This window comes from Galeopterus variegatus, unplaced genomic scaffold, assembly GCF_000696425.1.
Source record: "Galeopterus variegatus unplaced genomic scaffold, G_variegatus-3.0.2 Scaffold1437, whole genome shotgun sequence".
NCBI classification, from domain to species: Eukaryota; Metazoa; Chordata; class Mammalia; order Dermoptera; family Cynocephalidae; genus Galeopterus; species Galeopterus variegatus.
The window spans coordinates 286,090-311,432 of record NW_007727548.1 but is presented as its reverse complement, the minus strand read 5'-3'; the positions used below and the strand labels follow the sequence as shown (position 1 = coordinate 311,432).

At 54.0% G+C, this 25,343-nt stretch overlaps 1 protein-coding gene and 1 pseudogene across 1 annotated transcript in view; both read left to right on the top strand.

Moving 5' to 3' along the window:
• ZDHHC11B (zinc finger, DHHC-type containing 11B) overlaps positions 1-25,343 on the top strand; it is a 47,422-nt gene that overhangs the window by 3,057 nt on the left and 19,022 nt on the right. The window contains exons 2-7 of the mRNA XM_008576985.1: positions 163-381; positions 9,202-9,380; positions 9,918-10,019; positions 13,120-13,244; positions 15,882-16,037; positions 20,003-20,112. Of these exons, the coding sequence (XP_008575207.1) occupies positions 163-381; positions 9,202-9,380; positions 9,918-10,019; positions 13,120-13,244; positions 15,882-16,037; positions 20,003-20,112 (891 nt within the window). The remainder of the gene's footprint in view (positions 1-162; positions 382-9,201; positions 9,381-9,917; positions 10,020-13,119; positions 13,245-15,881; positions 16,038-20,002; positions 20,113-25,343) is intronic.
• On the top strand, positions 2,803-4,999 carry LOC103593888 (annotated as a pseudogene).

Below are 25,343 nucleotides of genomic sequence, written 5' to 3'. Positions count from 1 at the left end.
CCCTGTGAGGGGCCCTCTGCCTGCTCCAGCCCCAGCCCTGCCAGCTCAACCACAGAAGTGGTCCTGGGCGATGCAGGGGACATTGGCTGTCAGTCCCAGTGCTGGGTGGGGCCCCAACAATGGTGAGTGACAGCTCTCTGTGCCCCTTTCCCTGTCTTGCAGATGGACATCTGTGGCAGGAGCCAGAGTCAGGTCGTCTGGGAAGCCAGAGCCACTGTGAAGAAGCCTCTGCCACCACGCATCTCCAGAGTGAATGGCTGGTCTCTGCCGCTGCATTTCTTCCAGATGGTGGCCTGGATCACCTTCCTGATCATGTCCTTCACCATGTTTGGGGTCTTCATTCCCCTTTTGCCACACGAGTGGAAATATATTGCCTACACTGTATCCTTTTTACTTGTGGGGGTGGTTCCATGGACCTGCCTATTTTCTGAAGTGGAAAGGTGGCTTCTGAAGGACTGTTAGAGCAGAGCTGGTTCCAGGTCCACAGCATGCTGCCCAGTGTGCTCTGTCCCCGCCGGGTACCTCTAGCCACCTGTCCTGGGCCAGACCCTCTCCGTCTGCTCCTGTGGCTGGTCCTAACACCGGCTGTTGGTTGTCTGCAGCTCACGGCTCAGCGTCTTGTGAGAAGGGCTGACGCTGGCACGTGTTGGGCCTGTCCCTCCCTGGAGCTCCTCAGGCACCTGCTGTTGTGCAAGGAGAGAGTCTGCGATGAGAGGGGCAGGGTGGGAGTCGTGGGCAGAGGAGGCTGGAGGAGCGCAGACCTCCACCACTTCACATTTTCCAACACACAAGGGGCCAATTGGTATTGTCCTGCAAAGAATAGCAAGTTTTAAAAGAGAGGACTTTTAAAAAATACTCAAGATTTTACAGTGTACAGCTAGTTTTTGCCCACCCCAGGCCTCTGTCAAATGTGTACTGTGGAATCCTGTTCCCAGATGCGGCAGGGCTTTGCAGCGCTGGCTTATGGCGATGTGGAGATTTCCCGTTTGCTCTGCTCCTGGGAGGGCCGTAGTCACGGGTAAGTCACAACTGGCCAGTTAGGAGGCTGTGCCCAGAGGTGCTGTGGAAGGTGCCACGTCTGCTTTGATCCCCAGTGTCGTACGTCAGGGTGGCCTGTGGGCTCCGTGGCATACCCAGCTGACCACCGCATGGGGTCGGGAAACCCCAGGCCCCTGAGGGTCTGTCCCTGCGACACTAGAGTGAGAGGATGAGGTGATCTGGTGCAAAGTGGGCCTGCACTGGGTTCCCAAGGGCACTGGAGTCGTATTTCTGAAAGGAGGATGTTTTACTCCTCACTGAGCCTCTCGGGGAGGAGACAGTCTGCACCGCATGGTTCTTTGCTTAGGCTGCAGGACCCTTGCAGGTCTCTGCTGAGTATGGAGACCAGGTGCGTGTAAGCACGTAGCACAGGCAGGGACGTGGCAGAGGCAGGAGTGAGCAGGGGCTGCCTCGGCAGGAGCCACGCTGTCTCTCGGAGCCTCAGCAACCTGCAAGGCAGATGTCATTCTTCTTTGTACTTGTTACTGCAGTGTCTTTCAGCTTTCAAAATGTGGCCCCAAGTGCCATCACCCAGTTTCAGCAATTGCAGTCCTGCCCTTCTTGCTTCATCTCTCACACACATGTACGCTGGAGTAACTGTGGAGTCCCCGGACATGAAATTTTATCTGTACAAGTGCTCTAGTTTGCCTCTGACAAGAGCTTTCATTTTCACAGCCACCATGCCGCCATTTAATTTGAAAATATACAGTGATTTCTTAATGCCACGGATTCCTTAGTATCCATATTGCCATTTCCCTGTGTTCCAGAGAAGTTTTCCTACAGATGCTGGGACACGTCAGGGTCCACACGAGACTCCTGCGTGGCATGTGGTTGCTGTGCCCTGAAGTCCTCCTTTCCCCATATTTCCCTGTGTTCCAGAGAAGTTTTCCTACAGATGCTGGGACACGTCGGGTCCACACGAGACTCCTGCGTGGCATGTGGTTGCTGTGCCCTGAAGTCCTCCTTTCCCCATTGCTTTGTTCCTCACACCTTTGATTGGTCAGAGACACCAGGGCATTTGCCCACAGAATGTCCCTCAGTCTGGGTCTGGCTGGTTTTCTTCCTCACAGAACTAGAGATTGCTTTGTGGGAAGGTTTTGATAACGAATTCAATTCCTTTCATGAAGGGGAATTCAGCTCTTTTGTTTTGTCTTGTGTTCGTTTTGTCAAGTTGCATTTTTCAAGAAATTTAAGTATTTCATCTAAATTGTCCAATTTCTTGGAGAGAAATTGTTTACAGTATTTCCCATTGTCCCTTTAGCGTGTGTAGGGTCTGTAGTGATGCGCCTTCCTCCTCCGTCACCAGACTGGTGCCTTGTACTTCCCTCTCTTTTCTTCACTCATCTTCCTAGAGTTTATTATATTTATTGATATTACACAGAATCAACTTTTGAATTTATTTTTCCTATTGTTTGCCTGTTATATTTCTAATTTTTAAGAATTCCTACTTTTATGTTTACCACCATCTCCCTCAACTAACTCCAGCTTTACTTTTCCTTCATTTTCTACCGTTTTAAGGTACAAACTTAGGTCACCGATTTCAGACATTTTTTTCTTTTTAATATAACTATTTAAAGCTGTAGATTTTTCTGTAAGACTTCTGTGCATGCTGGCACTGGCCACAGTTCCTGCGAGTGAGTGCAGGGCCTGCAGACACACTGATGGCTTGGAATGCAGCCCGTGCCCTGTGTCCTGACCCCGGCCCAGCTCCCATTCTGGCCTGAGCTGGCAAATGGGCAAGTGCGGTGTGGCTGGGCTGGGGAGATGTCTCAGTGGACATGTGATGAGGAGCTGGACAAGCTGCACTAGCAGGACACAGATTCAAATGTGCCAGAGCAGAGGATAGCAAGTGCAAGGTCAAATGGACCCATGAGGAGGACGAACAGCCGGGGGCCCTCTGGCCTGAGCTGGCAAATGGGCAAGTGCGGTGTGGCTGGGCTGGGGAGATGTCTCAGTGGACATGTGGTGAGGAGCTGGACAAGCTGCACTAGCAGGACACAGATTCAAATGTGCCGGAGCAGAGGATAGCAAGTGCAAGGTCAAATGGACCCATGAGGAGGACGAACAGCCGGGGGCCCTGGTGAGGCGGGTTGGACGATGGCAAGACTGGACGTTCCTGGCCCGCTACTTTCCTAACCACACTGACCACCAATGCCAGTATCGGTGGCTGAGAGTTTTGAATCCAGACCTTATTGAGGATCCAGGGACCAAAGAGGAAGACCAGAAAGTCACTGAGCTGGTCAAGAAGACCGGCACGAAGCAGGGGGCACCAGAAAGACTGGTGAGGGAAGCCGTGCCACGAGTGCTGGCACAGCCACCTCGACCCCGAGATGAAGTCCTGCTGGACCGAGGAGGAGGACCGCATCATCTGCGAGGCCCGCAAGGGGCTGGGTGACCTGTGAGATCGCCAAGGTGCTGCCGGGAGGATGGACCATGCTGTGAAGATCTGCTGGAACTTCACCTTCAAAACGAAAGTGGACGCAGGAGGCTTCCTGAGCAAGTCCAAAGCTGCAGGCCTCCTGTGTACTTGCTACTGGGGCTTGAGGACAAGGATGGCTGACAGAGTGCCCAGCCTGCAGAAGGCCAGGGAGGTCTCATGACCAACTGGTCTCTGGCATCCCCTGGCCGTGAAGAGGAAAGCCGCAGGAGGAGCCCATGGCAGCCACCACCTCTAAGGAGCAGGAGCCTGTCCCTGCAGAGATGGATGGAGGTCGAACACCAGAGCCCTTGGAGGAATTGCCTAAGCATGAAGACCAGGAGGGATCGCCCCTTGAATCTTGCCTGCCCTACAAGTGGGTGGTGGAGGCGGCAAACCTCCTCATCCACGCTGTGGGGTCCAGCCTCTCTGAAGCCCTGGACTTGATCGCATCAGACCCTGATACTTGCTGTGACCTGAGTAAATTTGACCTCCCTGAGGATCCATCCACAGAAGGCAGCATCAGCAGTAGCCCCGTGCAGCCCCAATTATCACATCAGCTGCAGGAACTGCCAACCCAGCAGCCAGCTACCCCCGTGCCCAGTGTGACCAAGTACTGCCTGGACAGCCACACCATCTCAGATCTGAGCTGGAGCAGCTGGTGCGAGCTGATCCCTATCTCCCCCAGCACTGAAGTCAGGGGCTCAGGCATTGGCACGCCACCCTCAGTGCTCAAGAGACAGAAGAAGAGGCATGTGGTTCTGTCCCCATCACAGAGGACAGCACCAGCCTGTCCTTCCTGGACTCCTACAACAGCCTAACCCCCAAGAGCACACCTATCGAGACCCTGCCCTTCTCAGCCTCCCAGTTCCTGAAATTCTGGAACAAACAGAACACACTGGAGCTGGAGATTCCCCTGCTGACATCCACCCCAGTGTGCAGCCAGAAGGTGGTGGTCACCGCGCCGCTGCAGCAGGGACATGCTGCGTTTGTAGCCCCAGATCAGAAGTACTCCATGGACCCCACTCCCCACATGCCAACCCCGTTCAAGAACACCTTGGAGAAGTACAGACCACTGCATCCCCTTCCCCAGAATCCGCACCTAGAGGAGGACTTGAAGGACGTGCTGTGCTTCGAAGCCAGCCCCGAACTCATCATGGAGGATGACTTGAGACCCAAGAAGCAGAGGAGAAAGACTGGGCTGCAGCGGAGCTCCATCGAGAAAGTCCACAAGTCCCTGGCTCTTGATATCATGGACAGGGATGTGAAGGTGATGGTGTCTCCACCGCCCAAGTCTCCGTCCTTACCGACAAATATCCCTTCAAGATCCTATCAGAGGGGACAACAGCCTGCTCAACCAGGGCTTCCTACAGGCCAAACCTGAGAAGGTGGCAGTGGCCCAGAAGCCCGAAGGCTCTTTCTGACACCTGCCCCGTGACCAGTGCCTGGAAGACCAGGGATCAGCTCTTCATGCAGGAGAAAGTCTGGAAGCTCCTGGGCTGCCTGGAGCCCGGCCACATGTCTCAGACCCTTATCTTGTCCTGAGGGCTTTGGGGCTCACAGGCCCATTCTCCCATTTACAAGGGTTATGGGGGCAGAGCAGGTCTATGAATTTGAGGATCACAATCAGGTGACAACCATCTACAGGGAGCCTTCTGCCACCAGCCCCTCCCCAGACTGCTCAGGTGGCAGCAAATTGGCCGCACGCTGTCCTGTTGCCAAGTGCAGCTTCGAGTGGCTCCTGGTGCTAACAGACCTGGCCTCATCTCAGACCCCTGCTTAGGATGGGGGGCGTGGCTGGGGTGCTCCTTTCCTCAACCCCTGTTAGAACATTTGCTTGAAAGCATAAAACTGTCTTTCTCCAGAAATGAATAAATGGGGTTTTCTGCAAGTGCACATGCAGGTGGGCACAGACACACATGCCCCACCACATGCACACACACACACACACTAAAAGGCTTTCTGCCCCTCACTCAACTACCCCTTCTGGCTTAGAGACTAAAGGATGTCTCCCCAGCGACTTGGGGTTTAGTCTCTGGATTCTGGGGTGCCCAGTGCAGCTGCACCACACAGAAAGCCTTGCCAGGAGTCCAAGGGTGTGTTTCTCATAAGACACACTCATGGTGACATACGCTCATCCTGGGTGCTCTCTTGCGTGGTCCCTCTAGCAACATCAGCCTGTTTGCAGGTGGCTGGCCAGGACTGTGAGTGCTGGTCCCGAGAGGTGGTGAGCACTACCGTTGGTCTCTACGTGCCCTTTGGTGTAGCCGCATCACCTCCGGGCCTCCTGCCCATGGTGAGGCAGAAGCCACACTCACGGGCCCCGTGTGGCACATCTCCCTGCTTCAGCACACGCTGCCCCAGACATGGGCACCCATACTGTTGTAACCTGTGCCTTATCACAGGTGAGAAAATGGACAGTAATTCTGCAATCGCCTGTGCAGTTCATCTTAGAATTCTCCAACAGTCCTCAAAATGTCCTTTACGGGGTTTTTAAACCCCAGAATCCAGCCAGGGTCCAGGCTTTGTGCCCGTGACGGGGCCGCCTGGTCTCTTCAGTCAGGCACAATGCCCACCTGCCTTCTGTGGGCAGCTGCTGGTTCTTCCTCGACTGCGGCATCTTTGAAGCATCCAGGCCGCATCCCACTCCACTCTGTGGCTCTGTCTCAACAAGAACACGTCCCACTGCGCAGGACATGAGGGTGCGGCTGTTCCTCAGGTTGGGGGCTGGGTCCCTGCCCCGCACAGTTAGGAGCAATGCTCAGGGAGACCCTGGGCCGTGTGGGTGAGCTGTCTTCTGTTGGCAGTCCTTGTGCGGATCACAGTTATGCCGGGGCCTGTACAGTGGGGGTCCTGCGATTCTGCTGCTCCACCTGTGCTGCTGCCCCACACTCAGTGTGGGTGAGCTGTCTTCTGTTGGCAGTCCTTGTGCGGATCACAGTTATGCTGGGGCCTGTACAGTGGGGGTCCTGCGATTCTGCTGCTCCACCTGTGCTGCTGCCCCACACTCTGTAAAGGAGGCCCACCCACCCTCTGCTCCTGTCCTCGTCCCTCACTCCCTCACTCTTTCTGGACCATGGTGTGTGACTCTCCTGTGGCTGCTGTAACAAAACACTGCAAACTGGGTGCCTCAAACAACAGAACTTTACTTTCTCACAGTTTTGGGGACAGAAGTCCTTCCAGGTGTTGGCAGGGCCACACTCCCTCTGAAGTGCTGGAGGAGGACTGTTCCAGGCCTCTTCTCCCTGTGTCCTCACACGGTCGTACCTCTGTGTCTGGGTCTTAATCTCCTCTTCTTACGAGGACCCCAGACACAGTGGATTAGAGCTCACCCTCACGACCTCACCTCAACTTGATCACCTGCAAAGACCCTATTTCCAAGTAAGGCCACACTCACATGTGCTGGGGCTTAGGACTTGAACATACTTTGGGGGCACAATTCAACCCTAACGTGTGGCTTTTTACGTACGGGCTGTTCTTCCTTGTCCTCTGACCATAGCTCAGCCGTGTGGCCCTTGGTGTAGCGAGCATCCGTGAACCTCCACTTTGAGCAGCGAGCTGCAGCTTTGAACCTAGCGAGTTCGTCGCAGGTTTTGCCCCAAAGGGATCGATAAGACGTGACTGTACAGGGCACTCGGAACGTGAGCCGTGGGCTCTCTCTCCTCCTCCTCTTTCCTGCCTGCAAAACAGGACAGGGGAAAGGTTAACAGTGCTAGGAAGGGCGAAGGGCGGGTGTCCTGGGCTGGCGCACACTCGCTGTTTATTTACTAAACACAGATTGTTGCTAGGGAATGTTCCAGTGTCAGCTGCAGTTCTCATAGCAGCTCTGAGACCGAAACTTCCAGAGGGCAGGCGGCTTGGGTAATGAAAGTGAGACACTTAGGGTTTCTTTCACCTTGTGTTATTTACATGAACCTGAGGCACTGTTGAGGTGCAGCTAAGTGTGAAGTAAGAGCAGAGAAAACCGAGGACGCGGGGCTCTGGGTCACTCACACTCCAGGCTCACCCACACTCAGGAACGGCTACCCCAGCATGTGATGGGGGAGTGGCTGGCTAGGTCACTTTGGGCAAAATGTAGCAGACTTAAGGTCACCAGCAGCATTCATGCCATGGGTGACATGGATGTCATGAGAGGACAACCCAAGTCTGTGTGCGGAGCGCTGAGTCCACTTCCCAGAGCGTGTTTATGGACAAGCAGGGCACCAGTGCAGCCCACGGGGAGGACGTGCTTGGACTCTCCTCTCCTACATAGTCTGTGTCCCAGAGGTGTCCAGGTGGAGATTCTGCCCTGGAATCGCAGCACCCATGGGCTGGGGAAGGTCGAGGAGATGGCTATGGGTGGCTCTGCAGGTTTGCCTGGCAGGGCCAGCCTTGCGAGAATCTGGGCCTGTCCACTTTGAGGCCCAGGGTTCCTGAGGGTGGGCTATGCTGTCCCAGACGGTTCCCTTCAGGTACTTTCAGGCAGCAGCACTGCCCCCCCCCCGCCAGTTTCCAACTAGGGTAATTCTGCTGCAGTTCTGCAGAGGAAGGACCCGCACCTGGGCCGCGGTGCACCTTCCTGCCCGTCTTTTGTCCTCAGATGTCACCGCCAGTGTCCTAGGGCTCCGGAACTCGTTGCTTTGGTAACCACACAAACAGTGAGGCTTAGCCTGGAGGGAGGGGTCCTCAGGGACCAGCGTGCCAGGGATGTGCTTTCAGTCATGTTAATGTCACCAGCTGTGACAGTAAGCCCTGTGCCCAGCCCCTCTGACCGCCCGGCCCCACTGACCTCCCGGCCCCTCTGACCGCCTGGCCCCTCTGACCGCCCGGCCCTGCTCACCTGCACCCTTGATGGGAACCACAGTCTCAGTCTACTGCACAGCAGAGTGGGGCAGTGCAGGCCTCACCCCCGGTCCAGCGGCCATGAGAATGGCCTTGCACCTGTCACCCATGTTCCTCATGCAGCACTGAAGAGGTCTGATCAGTCCAGCCCCCTATTTGAGCCCCCCAGGCTGGCTGGTACACAGCCATCTCCCCACCCCCACTGTCCACCTCTGCCTGGCCACATGCCTGCCTGCCCTGGCCTGGGCTCCAACTCCCTGGTCTGACCCTCATGACGCCCAGCAGCTCACTCTTGCCTGCCCACCTACCCTGGTCATCTCTGTGAACCCCCACGGCTTTGGGCCCATGCTTGTTCCTGGAACACGGTTTACAACGGGTCACGCCCTGCTGGGGACCGCAGTCAGCCTGCATCGGGTTTTGTCAGAACCAGCTTCACGCTCAGGCTTGCTGTGTGTCGCTGCTGCACAGTTCCTGCGGACTGAAGAGGTCTGATCAGTCCAGCCCCCTATTTGAGCCCCCCAGGCTGGCTGGTACAGAGCCATCTCCCCACCCCCACTGTCCACCTCTGCCTGGCCACATGCCTGCCTGCCCTGGCCTGGGCTCCAACTCCCTGGTCTGACCCTCATGACGCCCAGCAGCTCACTCTTGCCTGCCCACCTACCCTGGTCATCTCTGTGAACCCCCACGGCTTTGGGCCCATGCTTGTTCCTGGAACACGGTTTACAACGGGTCACGCCCTGCTGGGGACCGCAGTCAGCCTGCATCGGGTTTTGTCAGAACCAGCTTCACGCTCAGGCTTGCTGTGTGTCGCTGCTGCACAGTTCCTGCGGGACCCTCTTGCGGCAGGGCCATGCCCTGGGCTGACTCTGTGGCAAGGCGGAGTGTTATGGGCCGGGCCAGGGCTTTGTTTTCCTTGACCTGCCCAGCTGACTGGCGGGCTCCACGCTTTCTATGCCACGGTCCACCTGATCACAGTTTCCATCGATCCAGCTGAGGCCAACGTGCGATTCAAGAAGAACTATTCTGATCCCCTGCCGACTCTTGACCGATCCAAACACGCACACGTGATTCAGAACCAGTATTGTCACGTGTGCAAGGTCACTGTGTGAGTGCCCCCCACCCTACGGGGCCCCGTGGGGTGGGGCCCTTGCTGAGGGAGCGTGGCAGCCCCGTACTTGCCTCGTGCCATGGACGGAGCGTTTTCGTCCCCACAGCCACTGTGGAGTGGGTGCTGGTGCTGCCTCTGCTGACGGAGCCAGGGCTGAGGCTTGGCCAGAGGGCTGTGTGTGTGTCCCTGCAGGTGACTGACTTCCTTGGGAAGGTCCGGGGGCTCATTCTGAGTGGCTCTCGTGTGCACAGCTCCCTCCCCTGCAGTCCAGGGCAGGAGAGTGCTGTCTTTCCAGGGGTTTCCAGGAGGAGCCCTGGGCCCAGCAGGGCAGAGAAGGGGACTGCAGCCATGGCTGCTCCCAGAGCCGCCCTGCTCTGCCCTGCAACAGGCCTCCACTGTCGTCCCTGGCCCCAGGTGGAGGCTTCAGCCTCCCGCTCCTTGCCAGACACCCACTTCCTGCGGCGAGGGGCCGGTGCCCAGGCCTGCCCGGCCGCACAAAGGCTGACCGGCCGCCCCGGCTGCTTCTCCCTCCAGGAGCGCAAAGGCCAAGCACTGCAGCGCCTGCAACAAGTGCGTGAGTGGCTTCGACCACCACTGCAAGTGGCTCAACAACTGCGTGGGGAGCAGGAACTACCGGTACGGGGGGGGGTGGGGTCCTCCTGGGGCCACACCCTGTCCCCAGCAGCGGGGAGCTCGGTGCCCACGTCCCTCTCGTCTCCTTGTCTGGTTCTGAACTGTGTTTGGGGGCACCATCCCTGGACGTGGTGGGTCCTCACCAAGTCAGTTGCTGGAGACCCCATTATGGATGGCGAGGAGCGGCCCTGGTCCGTGGGTCACAGGCTGGCTGAGGCCTTGGGAGTCCACTGTCCAGGGCCCAGCTGTCTTCTCTACACCAAGGCCTTCAACTCCAAGAGCACCAGGGCCAGGCCATGGAGCGTGGGAGTGAGTGGCCCACAGACGAAGCATGGGGTAGGGGGTTCATGGGGCACTCGGGGCCCCGTGTCCTGACCCGAGGTTGTGCAGGCCGTGAGTATCTCCAGGAATAAAGCAGCACGCGCTCCCCCTGCTATTCCATGCCCGACTTGAAAGAGAAGGGCTGGCTGGTGCGTGGGAGCTGGCCCTCGCACGGTACACAGGCGAAGGCCGCCTCGCAACATGTGCATTGTGATATGTGCTGCGGAGAGTCACCATTCTCCAGAAAACATGTGCAGTGCAACCAGAGTCACTAAGCAAACAAGACATAGGAAGAGCAAACGGGTGACTGCACGACTGCAGGGGTGAACCCAAGGGCCTATTTATCAGAATCATCAAATCAGACTTGTGGGAATGGAAGGGACCTAGGAGACGCTGTCCCACCTCCTCTCCTAGAGAAGAGCAGCCCAGCTGGTCAGCGGCAGGCTGGACCCCTCACTCATGCTGGCGAAGGGCTTCACTCCCTCCTAGATGCCTCGAGCCAGCTCATCACAGCAGACTCTGGCTCCTCTGCCCGTCACATGCCTCTTTGGAAGGTGTTGTTGGGGGAGCCTCGGGGGCGTGTGGCCCTGCTCATGAGGGGAAGGGGACCAGGCTCCAAGGGGCATAGGAGAGAGGCTGCCTTCCTCCAGAGATGGAAGGGGCACTGCGCAGGTGCTGTGAGCGTGGGGCCACACCGTCTCTGTGTGGGAAAGGTAGGTCAGGACACGAGCATCCTCCACTCACGCTGGGTGGCAGCCAGCCCTGTGTCTGTGTCAGGTTCCCTTCTGTCCTTTCCTCCAAAAAGCAAGAGACCTCAACAGTATCTAGAATATAATCTGGCCCCAGATGTTGACAAAGTGTGTAACAGCCCCCAAGAGAGAGGTCGAATATGCTGGTGGCAGATGAGAAGCTGGAGAGAGCGAGGTGCGTGGAGCTGAGTTAGTGGACATCTGAGGCAAGCATGAACGTCCTGCGGCTCTGGTGGGCTCTGGTCTCTGCCTCGTGGTCTCCTGCCTTTCCTACTGGGCAAAGAAGGGAGTCCTATCCAGACACAGGACGGAGATGAAGTGTCTTTACACCCCACCCCACCGTGGGCTCAGGCCCAGGAGAGGTTTGGGGGGATGAGAAGCTGGAGAGAGCGAGGTGCGTGGAGCTGAGTTAGTGGACATCTGAGGCAAGCATGAACGTCCTGCGGCTCCGGTGGGCTCTGGTCTCTGCCTCGTGGTCTCCTGCCTTTCCTACTGGGCAAAGAAGGGAGTCCTATCCAGACACAGGTCGGAGATGAAGTGTCTTTACACCCCACCCCACCGTGGGCTCAGGCCCAGGAGAGGTTTGGGGTGGGGTGTGGCACCTCCGCCTGGAGGGGGTAGCTTCCCAGGAGACCAGAGCCAGGTGCGGAAGGCCACACCATGTCTCCGCACTGTGGGGCCACCCCTGGGTCAGACTGCGAGGGTTGGCACTCACACACGAGGGAGTCAGACGGCAGGAGCACGGACGCTGACAGGGCTGTCAGTGCGGCAGGGAGGCCTGGCCAGGGGTTGACTCCCTTCAGCCCCGTCAGACAGCGTTTCCTGCCGAGGAGCCATCCCGTAACCCTGTCCTGTGTGGATTCTCCAGAAGATGCCTCAAGAGGGTTGACGGAGGGACTGGACACAGTGGCACCAACAGCCCCTCCTTCTAAGACAGCATGACACACATTTGAATCCTCTTCCCAAAGATATGTGTAAAGGAATTTCAAGAAGTTCTAAAAAATCCATGGAATCAACTAAGCTTTAGGTGAACAAAATACATTGTGAAATGTAAGAGAAGTATTTAAATTAAATATAATAGCAGAAAGACTAAGGAAGGTATTCAAGTCCATTCCGAGAATTGCTATGCAGAATTTTTTTTTTTTTCTGGGATGGATGGATCATTCTCTGTATGTTTGGGGCAAAGACCAGGATGCAGGAATGATTTTGGTCTAATACCTAAAGCACGTGACATCATTTCTGCCACAAGTGTGCACGTGTGACATCTGCAGATACAGCGTGCTCAGGCTTTTTAGTGGCTTCCTTGGGCCTGAGCTCCCTCCGGGTGCAGAGATAGACGGTCCGGAGCCCCACAGCCTCCCGGGTGGCATGGTGCTACTGTGGCCCTCACCTCCCCTGGCTTCAGTGCCCTTGAACGTAAGACGCTGAGCAGCACCTACCACACACGTTCACACACGGCTCATGCTTCCTTTCAAAGGGACCCCAACTAAGATCCCCTCAGGGACTCATTTTCTGTGATGCTAGCACCAGAGCTCAGCCCAGCGTGTGCTCTTGTGTCTGGGAGGGAGCCCTTGTCTGAACCAGGTGGAAGTCGGGCAAGGCAGGGGGGACCTGTGAGCCGTGGAGCCCAGGGATGCGGCTTGAATCCTGTGCTGCCCTGCTCAGCCGGCTGGGGTGGCTTGGCCAGTGGAGCCTCCGTCCCCTGCTTGTGAGAAGAGGATGGTTCCCCTTGCCCACGGCCTCCGTGTGGGGATTAGATCACGTTTGCAAGAAGCACTTTACAGATTGCAAGGCAGCGTGACACGGCAGGTGGTCAGCGACGTCTGCCTAGGGAATGTGAAAACAAATGGCCGTAGGACAGAAGGCAGAGAAAGGAGGCCCGCGCCAGGGGACGTGACCCGGGCCGGGCTCCGAGGAGACGGCGGGTCAGCAGCCAGGCTGCCTCTGCTGGCAGGACGCCCGCGCCCTGCCCTGTGCCTCTGCTGCAGGCCCGGGGGTGCATGTCCCCAGCCTCTCTCTGCTTCTCCTCTCAGGTACTTCTTTGGCTCCGTGGCCTCGGCCTTCGCCGGCCTGCTCTGCGTGATGGTCATCCTGGTGTACGTCCTCACCCAGTACCTCGTGGACCCCAGCAGGCTCCGCACGGACCCCGCGTATAAAAGTACGTGCCCGCCGTTCCCCCGAGGCGCTTCTGCTTGGGGCCACTGGCGTGTTCAGTCAGCTCTGGCCTCCCCTCGCACCATCTTTTTGGGTGAAAGGCTTGAGTCTGGGAGGCGGTCAGCCCAGCTGAGCCCGGGGCGTAGGCAGGGAGAGGCCAGAACGGGGAGAGGTTCTACGCTCCTGCGGGTGGTGCCTGGCAGCCCAGTGGCTGCGCCTCGGCCCCGCAGCCTCCCACATGCCCAGGAGGCAAGCCTGGGCGTGGAGGCGCTGGCTGTGGCCGCTCTGAGGTCGTGTTTCCAGGTGGTGGCGAGCACGAGAGACTGGGATCCACTCCTGGCCTCTCTGTCCCCGCTGCAGTCAGCCCTGCAGTGCCCGGTCGTGCTGGTCCCTGTGGGAGGCCGTGTGGGGACGGGGAGAGCAGGGTGCCAGTCGTCTGGGGGATGCGGGGCTGCAGGCTCCATGGGCGGCCGGTGAAGTGCTCTGCTGAGTGGGTCCAGGAGTCTGGGCCTTGGGCACAGACGTGGTGGCTGACCGTGGCTTCCAAAGACATCCATGTTCTCATTGGCACCTGTGGCTGTCATCTTATTTGGAAAAAGGTCTTTGCAGATGTGATTAGGGATCGTGAGATGAAGGAACCATCGTGGATTATCTGGGTGGCCCAAATCCAGTGACAATGTCCTTATGAAAAACAAGAGGAGACACAGATATAGAGCAGAAGCCACGTGGCCATGGAGGCAGAGGCTGGAGTGATGCGGCCACAAGCCCAGGGACATCTGAGGCCACTGGGAGCTGGAAGAGGCAGGAAGGATCCTCCCCTGGAGCCTCTGGAGGGAGCGTGGCCCTGCCACACCGTGATGTGGACTGCTGCTGCTGACGTGAGACAGCAGATGTCTGTGTGGAGGGACCATGCCTCATGGTGATGTGTCCAGCAGCCCAGGGACACTGACAGGGAACAGTGGAGGGGAAGCAGTTCCTTCATCTCCACCGCATGCTCAGGGCCTCCCCCTCAGGGTCACTGGGGCCACCCCGTTCATGGCAGAACGTTCTTCCAAGGATGAGCTTGCAAGGTCCATGGGCAGGGCCGTCCACTCCTCCCTGCACCACCAAGTTTGACTGCAGCCCCCACCCAGGACTTCTCAGAAACAGCTCTCCCCTGGCAAGCCCCTGACCCCAACAAGCCCAAGGGCCACAACGAAGCTTTCTATGCATTTCTCTCTTCTCTCTTTTTTTTCATTGGTTATGCATATTAATGGGGTACAAAGCTGACTGTCACCATCTGTATCCAAGATGTGATGATCAGATCAATACTCTCAGTATGCCTAAACTATAAAACTACTGACAGAAAACAGGGGAAACGCTTCCACAAGTAGGACTGGTCACAGACTATGAACATGAGCCCAAAAGCATAAGCAGCAAAAGAAAAAATCAATGAAAGGGACGGCATCAAACTGAAAAGCATCCGCACGGCAGGAAACAATCGACAGAGCGGAAAGACAGCCTACGGTATAGGAGGAGATGTTTGCAAACGGTACAGCCGACAAGGGGCTGATATCCAGAATAGACGAGGGACTCAAATAACTATGCAGTAAAAAAACCAAATGACCCAATTAAAAAATGGGCAAAGGAGCTGAATACGCATTTTTGAAGGAAGACATTCAAATGGCTGACAGGTACTTCAAAAAAACGCTCAACACCACTAATCATCAGGGAAATGCAAATCAAAACCACATTGAGATGTCACCTCACCCCAGCTAGACTAGCTGTCATTCTCTCTTCTTTTGTAACAAGTCATTTGCTCAAGAAGCTCCTGTGTACTGTCCCCTCCCCCTTGTGGGGTGTGAAGAGAGGGTGGGGAGGGGGCAGGAGGCGGCCAGGGTGGCCGGGGCAGGTGAGCGCTGGCCCTTCCCCGGAGCTGTGCTGGTCTGCGCCACACTGCAGTGGGTGCCACGCCAATTTCCCCGATTGTGGATGGAGGTGATTTCCTGGGTTTGCTGTTCCAGAAGATTCCACAGGGCTTCATAACCACCAGGTCCCTGAACAGAGCATCTCTTTGTGTCACTGGTTAATGGTTCACATGGGGGGTGGCTGCCCACGGCCTGGCCCAGCCCTACATGCGACGTGCCACAGCCCCATGAGGTGGATCATGGCACTTGCCTTTCAGGGTGGCACACAGAGACCCTCTCGGATGGCGCAGAGCAAAAACATTTAGGCTGGAATTCCATCCTCTGCTTCTCTGCCCAGCACAACCCCTCCATGTTTTTCTCACCTAATTTTGGGGAGCAGTGTGGTTTTGAGTGTTGGCCATAGAGGGCTGTATCCTAGAAATGCGACACATGGGGCTGTAGCCTTCATGTGCTATGTGGGGGGCTGGTGTAGAGCTCAGAGGGCCCCGGGGGGCAGGTGTCAGGGTCGGGTGGGGGCCGGCCAGTGGCCTGAGTGCTCAGTGACCCTCTGCAAGCCTCACCCTCCCGATCCACAGAGTAGGTCACAGCACAGTCAGGAGGGGCACAGGCACTCAGGTGAGGTGGGGTACTCGCCCGGACCCTGTCCCTGTCCCGGCAGCTCGGTCCCGTGACGTCCACCCGATCAGAGGTGCTGGTCAGAGGTGAGTGAACGGCGCCCCTCCCCTTGTCCACAGGTGTCAAGAATAAGGACACCTGGCTGCTCTTCCTCCCCTTGTTCCCTGTGAAGGTGGAGACCCCAGCGGTCCTGTGCGTCTGGGTGTTTGTGCTGATGCTGGCCACCACCAGCTTCCTGCTGCTCGGGCACCTGCTCATCTTCCACGTGTTCCTGCGTATGTTCCCTGACCCGAGCCCCTGCTCCAGGGTGGCCAGAGTTTTCCCCTCACATGCTCACACGTGTCCTGGGCAGGCACTGAATTCAGGACCTGCAAAAACATGAGAGATTTTACAGCCGGGAAGTCTGAAATGCTCAAGGGGACAAAGGAGTAGGATCTGCTAGGCAAGAGCAGGACACTGAAGAAAGAACAGGCAGATGCAGAAAAGCATCAAACAGATTCTAATGATGGGAAACACTGAGCTCAGTGAATGGTGCCCCAGGAACCACGCGCAGCTGGGNAGCCTCACCCTCCCGATCCACAGAGTAGGTCACAGCACAGTCAGGAGGGGCACAGGCACTCAGGTGAGGTGGGGTACTCGCCCGGACCCTGTCCCTGTCCCGGCAGCTCGGTCCCGTGACGTCCACCCGATCAGAGGTGCTGGTCAGAGGTGAGTGAACGGCGCCCCTCCCCTTGTCCACAGGTGTCAAGAATAAGGACACCTGGCTGCTCTTCCTCCCCTTGTTCCCTGTGAAGGTGGAGACCCCAGCGGTCCTGTGCGTCTGGGTGTTTGTGCTGATGCTGGCCACCACCAGCTTCCTGCTGCTCGGGCACCTGCTCATCTTCCACGTGTTCCTGCGTATGTTCCCTGACCCGAGCCCCTGCTCCAGGGTGGCCAGAGTTTTCCCCTCACACGCTCACACGTGTCCTGGGCAGGCACTGAATTCAGGACCTGCAAAAACATGAGAGATTTTACAGCCGGGAAGTCTGAAATGCTCAAGGGGACAAAGGAGTAGGATCTGCTAGGCAAGAGCAGGACACTGAAGAAAGAACAGGCAGATGCAGAAAAGCATCAAACAGATTCTAATGATGGGAAACACTGAGCTCAGTGAATGGTGCCCCAGGAACCACGCGCAGCTGGGGGGGAACAGCAGTGCGAGCGGCAGGTGCTCAGCGGTGTCGCTGGACAGGAAGGGTGCACTCCTCCACCCCAGGAAGAAGTAACAGCGTCTCCCTCCTCCTGGCACACGTTGTTTCCGCCGATGGGTCGGCCACCAAGCATCTTTCCACCTCTGGGCAGCGGTGGCCCCTGGGCTGCAGAGTCTCGGTGGATGCCACAGGGGCTCCTCGTCAGCCTCCCCTCAAGTGATAGTGCACGTGCCAGGGTGGTCACACGGCAGGCCAGGAAAGCCCCCTGGCTGAGCAGCCCTGGGGACTCCAACTCCACTCAGGAGCCCAGAGCCATGGCTGCCCGGATGGAAGGATGCAGATGGTGCCAGCAGCGGAGACGTGAGGACCGCCACGTTCGCGGCGATGGAAGAGGAAACACGCTGAGTGAGACGAAGGGCCAGCAGGACCCCACGGTGGGGGACACAGAGAGTCCCCCGCCCCGTGTCTCCTGTGGTTGACATCAGTGCGGCACATTTGTGACCACTGAACCAATACGGACACATTATCCTTAACCTCACTTTACATTAGGGCTCCTCTTAGCACTGTCCTCTGGGTGCTGCCAAGTGCATAATGTCACGCATTCACTGTGGCAGTGCCATACAGAACAGTGCTGCTGCCCACCAGAGTCCTCTGCGCTGCACCTCCCCCGAAGCCCTGGGGACCGCTGATCTTTTTTCATTACCTCAAACATCTAGGATTTCTTCCTGTTGGAAACAGTCGAAGTCCTGTCTTCTAGCTAATTGAAACGGTACAGTACATCGTTGTTAATTATGGTGACCCTAGCACCTCCCCCGAAGCCCTGGGGACCGCTGATCTTTTTTCATTACCTCAAACATCTAGGATTTCTTCGTGTTGGAAACAGTCCAAGTCCTGTCTTCTAGCTAATTGAAACGGTACAGTACATCGTTGTTAATTATGGTGACCCTACCGCGCTGCGGAACACCAGATGTCAGTCCTCCTGTCTGCCTGTACTTTTGCTTATCTGTTGACCCACCTCTGTACCACCCCAACCCCATTCCGCTCTCTCCTTCTGTGCCATCACACTTCTTAGCTCCCACACGACTGAGGACACGTGGCATTCCTTTCCGTGCCTGGCTTACTTCGTTTAACGTAATGTTGTCCAAGCTCATCCACGTTTCTGTGAATGAAGAACTTCACTCTTTCTCCTGGCCGAGCAGTGTCCCACTGGGCACATGTACCACATTTTCTTTATTCTCTCATCGGCTCATGGAGACTTGGATTGACTCCATATCCTCACTATTGTGGACGGAGCTGCGATAAACATGGGACTGCCCTTCAACATGCTGGTTTCCTTTCCTTTGGATAAATCCCCAGCAGGGGGGTTGCTTGGTCGTTTGGTGAATCTATTTCTAGTTTTCTGAGGAACCTCTGTAGAGTTTTCCACAGTGGCTTTGCTAATTTCCAGTCCCACCAACAGTGTATAGAGCTTCCTCTTTCTCTGCATCCTCTCCAGCATGTGTTATTGTCTTTTCAGGACTGGCCAGTCCAACTGGGCTGAGATGATATCTCAGTGTGGTTTTGATTTGCATGTCTCTGGTGATTAGTGATGCTGAGCATGTTTTATATACCTGTTTGCTGTTTGTACATCTTCTTTTGAGAAATATCTATTCAGCTCCTTTGACCATTTTTCGATCAGATCATTCATTTTCCTGCTGTTGAGTCCCTTGTATATTCTGGATATCAATCCCTTGTTGGAGGCACAGTTTGCAAATGTCTCTTCCCGTTCTGCAGGCTGTCTCTTCGCTCTGTTGACTGTTTCCTTGGCTGTGCAGAAGCTCTTTAGTTGGATCTAATCCCATGTGTCTGTTTTTGCTTTTGTCGCCTGAGCTTCTGAGGTCCTCTTTATAAAGGCTTTGCCCAGCCCCATGTCCCGAAGCATTTCCCCTGTGTTTTATTGTAGTCGTTTCATGGAAGAACGAACATTTTAACTGAGTGTGAGCGAGTGTGAGTTTATGTGCTCAAATGGTGACGCAGGTCCTGAGGGATGTGCAAGACTGACAAAAGCCGGGCGGGCTTACTCGGGAAGGATGAGCCAGGACAGGGCGCGAACAGAATCCTGCAGAAAGCCTCCGGGGGAGGGCTGGGCGCCCGGCCCTGAGCTGCCGCGGCCCGGGCAAGCAGGCCCCGCAGGGCGGCCCTCCATCTGCTCCTCAGCTGCAAACAGGCCCCTGGGGGTGGTCCTTTTCACTTTCCAGAAATAATTATGAACCGGCTGTTCTCATATTTGTTGGTTTTTAGGGAAAGAGAAATGAAAAGTTTGGCCCCTCCATGGAAGCACATGGCTGAAATAGGCACAGAACACATTTTGTTAATATTGTCTTTTATTGGTAAATGTATGTCTCAGATTTTCTTCTAATAACCCGGGTACTTCTGCCCATGATGGACAGCCAGTGTCACAGCTTGATTAAAGACCAAGCTGGGGGCACTCTACACTCACGAGTGTGTGGTCCCAGGACGCTGTTAGCATAGTGCTGGGGGTGGCGGTAGCACCTGTGCATACGGTCAGCCCATCGGGAGCTTCCGTGTATCCCCCCACCCAGGTGCACACCACCTGTGTCTGGACATGGGGACACACTGCTGGGCCACCTGGAGACTCACACAGAGCAGTCCTTCCCGAGCTGCCCTCTTGCCTCCTTCAGGAGGCTGTGGAATGGGGGATAGGGAGCGTGGGCCCAGGAGAGACGGCCACTGGCGGGCTTCACGCAGCCTGATGGGGGCGTGACAGGGCAGAGGCTAGGTCCCACCCCGCAGGTGAAATGTGTAGACTCCTCTTGCTGCAGAGTAGGGGCCATACTGCGCCCCACCCCATCCTGGCCTCGGGGTGCCTGTGAGGTGGCACAGCAGCCATGCCCTGGGCAGGGGCCACATGCCCTTGCTGAGCTCCAGTGGCTGGGGCTGCCCTGGGGCCAGATGGGCTCTGGAGTAGCCGTCCAGTGGTGCCCAGGCAGATGTGTGGATGCCATAGTGCTGCAGGTGGTGACTCAGCCCTTCCCTTCCTCTCCCCTTTCCAGAGTTCAAGAAGCTGAGCACGTTTGAATACATGACACAGGCCCCACAGCCATGTTGCTCCAAAACATCATCAGAGAAGAAAGATGTGCAAATGGAGGAAAGGCTTGCACAGGTACCACTGTCCCTCCGCTTCACCTCTGTCAAGGGCTGGGGACAATGCCCAAGGTCCCCGAGTGGCCAGCATATCTGCCCAGGTCCTTTGCTTCACTGTGGATACAGCCCTAGGATGTGAGTGTGTGTGTGGTGTGTCTCTGTGTGTGAGGCTGTGTGCATGCATGTGTGTGTGAAACTGTGTGTATGCATGTATGTGTATGTGGGTGTGTGGTGTGTGCATGCGTGTGTGCACGTGAGGCTGTGTGCATGCATTTGTGTCTGTGTGTGCATGTCATGTATGCATGCACGTGTGTGTCTCTGTGTATGGTGCTTGTTTATACATGTGTCTCTGCATGTGAGACTGTGCATGCATGTGTGTCTCTGCGTGTGAGGCTGTGTGCATGCATGTGTGTGTCTTTGTGGGTGTGGGGTGTGTGTCTCTGCGTATGAGGCTGTGTGCATGTTTGTTTCTCTGTGTGCATGTGCTGTGTCTCTGTATGTGAGGCTATGTGCATGCATGTGTGTGCCTATGCCTTTGTGTGTGTGGTTGCATGCATGCATGTGTGTTTATGTGTGTGAGGTGGTGTGTGTGTCCATGTGTATGAGGTGTGTATATGTATGTGTATATGTGTATATATGTAGTGTTTGTGTCTATGTGTATAAGGCTGTGCATGTGTGTGGTGTGTGGTCTGTCATTCCCATGTCTGTTCTCCACAGGACAGGCCACCAGGGCTGATTGGTTTTAGGCCTACCCATTTCTGCACCTGCGCCAGGGTCAGAGGCCAATGGGTTCTGGTGGGTTATTTTTAAGCAGGGTTTGAGACTATGCAGGTTTCTGAAGGTTACAGGTGACTTTATTTTCTCTGTAGAAGGAGTTTCTTCTCACCCCAGTCCCTGTGGGGCTTCAGAGAGAAAGAGCACCTTGTAATTAAGAGATGGAAAGGGGTCAACATGCACCTTTAGGAACCGCATTGTTGGGAGCAAAGTCTTTTTCCTTGACTGCACCTCCCCTGAACATTTAGAGACAATTTAGTAGAAACTCTATCATGCCCTAGCCCACCCCATCCCAGACTCAGCCACTGAAAGTGACCCTCACCCTGACTTACAAACAAGGGGCCATGGGACCGTCCTTGCTGTCTTCACAATTGGGGTGACACCTGCTGTCCTGGTGGGATTGGCAGTGCCCCTTTCTCTCCCAAAAGTGTCTTGGGTGGGATAATAAGTGATATAGTCACCCTAACTTCAACCAACCATGGTCCCTGGCCTGAGCAGAGAAGGTTTGGCTCACGTCATGTTGAATTCCTATCCAAATCCTCACGGACTCCAGGACGGTGTTGTGAAAGGGACACATTTAGTTCAGTTATTTACATCGCTGAGGAGAATTCCATCCAGAAATGAGTGTGGCTACAGTGGCCACCCCACATCAAGAGTTTTACATGGATCTCCCCAGACCCCGGAATCAGTTGCCTTTGCTCACAGCGCACCCCATTGCCCCAGACAACTTTGTTCAAAGAAGTCACCTGGTTTTCCTGGAGTCACGGTGAAGGCCACTTGAGTGGAGAAGAGAAGTTTCCAGGGTAGGCAGTGAGCCCTTCAATTCCCGAGTGCCGTCTGCAGAGAGGATGGGCAGCCGATGTCTGCAGGTGCCCGTGTCTGCACGGAGAGCCCTCGGCTCAGTGCTCTTGATGGAACTGTCACTTATCCAACAAGGATGGGGCCACGGCTCCAGTCAGGGATGGCTACTGAGCATGGCGAGTCTTTGGTATGGAAATGCACATGTGCACAATGGTGGCCAGCTCGAGTCAGCAGGATTCTGGCCAGTGAAGTCTGTGTTCCTCAGGGTCTCAGCGACCCTATGTTGTCTCAGTGGAACAGTTTGCTTGAGAGTCTCCCAGGTCAGCGGGGAGGCAGAGTCCATCTACGGAGGTCACACCAGGTGCACTGAGTTCACTCCTGAGTCATCCAAGCTCACCCTGGAGTGAGAATCGGTGTTGGAGACATGGGAGGCTGGTCTTCAGGGGGACTGGGTGTGACTTATCAAGTCACAGCATAAGTCCATGGCCAACTGGAATCTGGCATGACCTCCATCTAGCCATCTCCTACCATTGGGCCTGCTGCAGCGTGGGAACCTGGTAACTCCCATTAAAGGAGCCGTGGCCAGAAGAGCTCCCAGGAGGACCACAATCGTGCTCTGCTTCAGGGGCACAGTGGTGGCCGTGGTGGGATTGGCGTTTGGAACACAAGCTCCTGCCAGCCCTTTGTGCGGGGTAGCTGCTGATGCCATGGGAGTGACAGGAAGGACAGCTTCAATAGAAAGTGACAGTTGTGCGAGTTGACATACAGCCAGCTGGTGAAAGTGCTCGGGCCCTCCCCCCATGAGCTGGAGCAGAGAACATGCTCTAGAGTGTTGATGGAGCACTCTCACGGCCACCTGGTCACCATCCTGGCTCTGGAATACAGTTCTGCTCTGTCTTTGTGGCCCACTCTGCCAGACACTTGTCATCCTTTATCACATTTAATCCTGATGAGGATTTTCCTACATTGTGGCCCAGGCTAGATAAGGAGGCTAGGCTCACCTCCTAAGTGTAGACAGAGCCTGGAGACCACAAGGGTCACAAACTTTCTCCACCCCAACCCCCGTGAGACAATTTCTATTCTGTAATGAAAAACATCTGGGCCGGCCCAGTGGCGCACTGGATAGTGCGCCGCTTGGGAAGTGCAGCGGCGCTCCCGCCCGAGGGTTCGGATCCCACATACAGACCGGTTCCCGCTCACTGGCTGAGCGAGGCGTGGGAGCAACACCGAGGGTTGCGATCCCGTTGCCGGTCCCGGTCCGGTACGGGGGCGACACTGAGGGTTGCGATCCGTTGCCGGACACGGAAAAAGACAAAAAAAAAAAAAAAAAAAAAAAAAAAAAAAACATAAAATACCCAATATACACAGGTGACTTTATAGTGTGAAATAGTGGTATTAAAGAATTGGGTCTCTTAAATATTTCTATACTAACTTATAAATACTTCAGGGTTGAAAAATGATTTCTCACCTAAGGCAGTTACCTTTCCACTGAGTGACACAAGTTGTGTAACCAACTCAAGAAGAAACAGAAAATCTGAATAGACATACAACAAGTAGAGAGACTGAACTAGTAATCTAAAATCTTTGCATAAAGAAAATCCCAAGCACAGATAAGTCCATGGATGAATTCTACCAAATATTTTAAGAACAAAATAATACCAATTGCACACAAACTCTTTCAGAAAACAGAGGAGGAAGTAACACTTCCCAGCTGATTCAGTGATACCAGTATTAACCTGATACCAAAGCCAGACAATATCATCACAGTAGAAGACAACCATAAGCCAATAACATTCAGGAAATACAGGCAAACATCATTAGCATATTAGCAAACTAAAGCCAGCAACATATATATAGGATTATACACTAGACTGAGTGAGATTATTCCAGGAAAACAATGTTGATTTAATATCTGAAAATCAATTAATATAACACTACATATTAATAGAATAAAGGACAGTGACGATATGATCATGTCAATCAATATAGAAAAAAGATTTGATAATATCAAGCTCCCATTCATGATTTTTTAAAAAATCTCAACAACCTAGGAATAAAATGAAGACATCCTATGAAAAACTTAAAAGTAACATCATACTTCAGAGTGGAAGACCAAATGCTTTCCCTTAAGTCTGAGAACTGGAAAGAATGTCCGCTCCCACCACTTCTATTTGACACTAAATTATTTGTACTAAGGTTCCAGTCAATGCAATAACGCAGGAAAAATGAAAGCATACAGAACACAGAGTGAAGCTGTGTTTATTTGCAGGCAACATAATCCTAAAACATGTATTAAAAACTAGTTGAATAATAAGATAGCTTAGCAAGGATGCAGGATACAGCATCAAGACACGGCACGCAGTCATTCTTATGTACTAGCAACAGGAGATGTGAGGATATTCTTAAAACTATTTGATTCTCAATATTATCAAAAAGTAAATTTAACAAAACTGGTGTAAATCTGTACACTGAAAGCCACAAACTGACTGACAGAAGTTGAAGACAGTCTATTACGTGGAAAGATATACAACATTCATAGATTTGAATAAATATTGAGAGGAGTTTTACCCAAACCCATGTGCAGACTAACCACAATCCCTATTGAACCCCAGCAGGGTTTTTTTTTTTTTTTTTTTAATGGAAATGACAAGCTGATCCTAAAACGTGTATGGAAATTCAGAGGACCTAGACTAGCAAACTAACCAAAACAATTTTTAAAAAGAACAAAATTAGTGGACCTACACAACCAGACTTCAGATTTTACTATAAAGCTATGATGATGATGACCATGTGGTACTGACATAAAAATAGAAATATAGAGAAGTGGAACAGAATAAAGGTCCGGAATTACACCTTTCATTTATGTTTAATTGACTTTAAACAAAGTTACCGAGGTAATTAAATGGGAAAAATTATGGTTTTAACACATGGTATTAGAATAATTGCATATCCATATAGAAAAAAAGAACTGTTGAGTTCTTCATGCCCACACAAGAATTACTCATGCCTTCTTCACTCCACACACAAAATTAACTCGAAATCGATTACAGACATAAATTTAAGAGCTAAAACTATAACACTTCAGGAAGAAAACATAGGATAATAATATCTTTGTGATCTTGAGTTAGGCAAAGTTTTCTTTAATAAATGACACTAAAATTATGACCTATTAAAGAAAAAAATAAGTTGGACTTAATTAAAATTAAAAACATTTGCTCTTCACAAGTCGCCATTAAGAAAATGAAAATATAAGCCACAAATAAAATATTCACAAATCACATACTTGTATCAGGATATGTAAAGAATTTTCAAAGCTCAATTATAAGAAAAATAACCCCATTTTAAAAATGAGCAAAAGACTTGGACAAACTCTTCACCAAGGTGGATATATGGATGGCAGATAAGCACAGGAAAAAAATGCTCAACGTCATTTGACATAGGGAAACACAAATTAAAACCAGCATGAGACACCAGTGCACACCCAGTGGAACAGCTGTGGGCACAAAGACTACCAGGACCAAGAGCCGGTGATGAGGCGGCGGGACTGGAAGTCTCGTGCATGCTAGTGGGGATGTTTTGAATACACAGAACTGTAACATTCCCTCCCTTTGGAAAGCAGTTGGCATTTTTTTTTTTTTTTTTTTTTTTTTTTTTTTTTTTTTCCCTGCCGCCCAC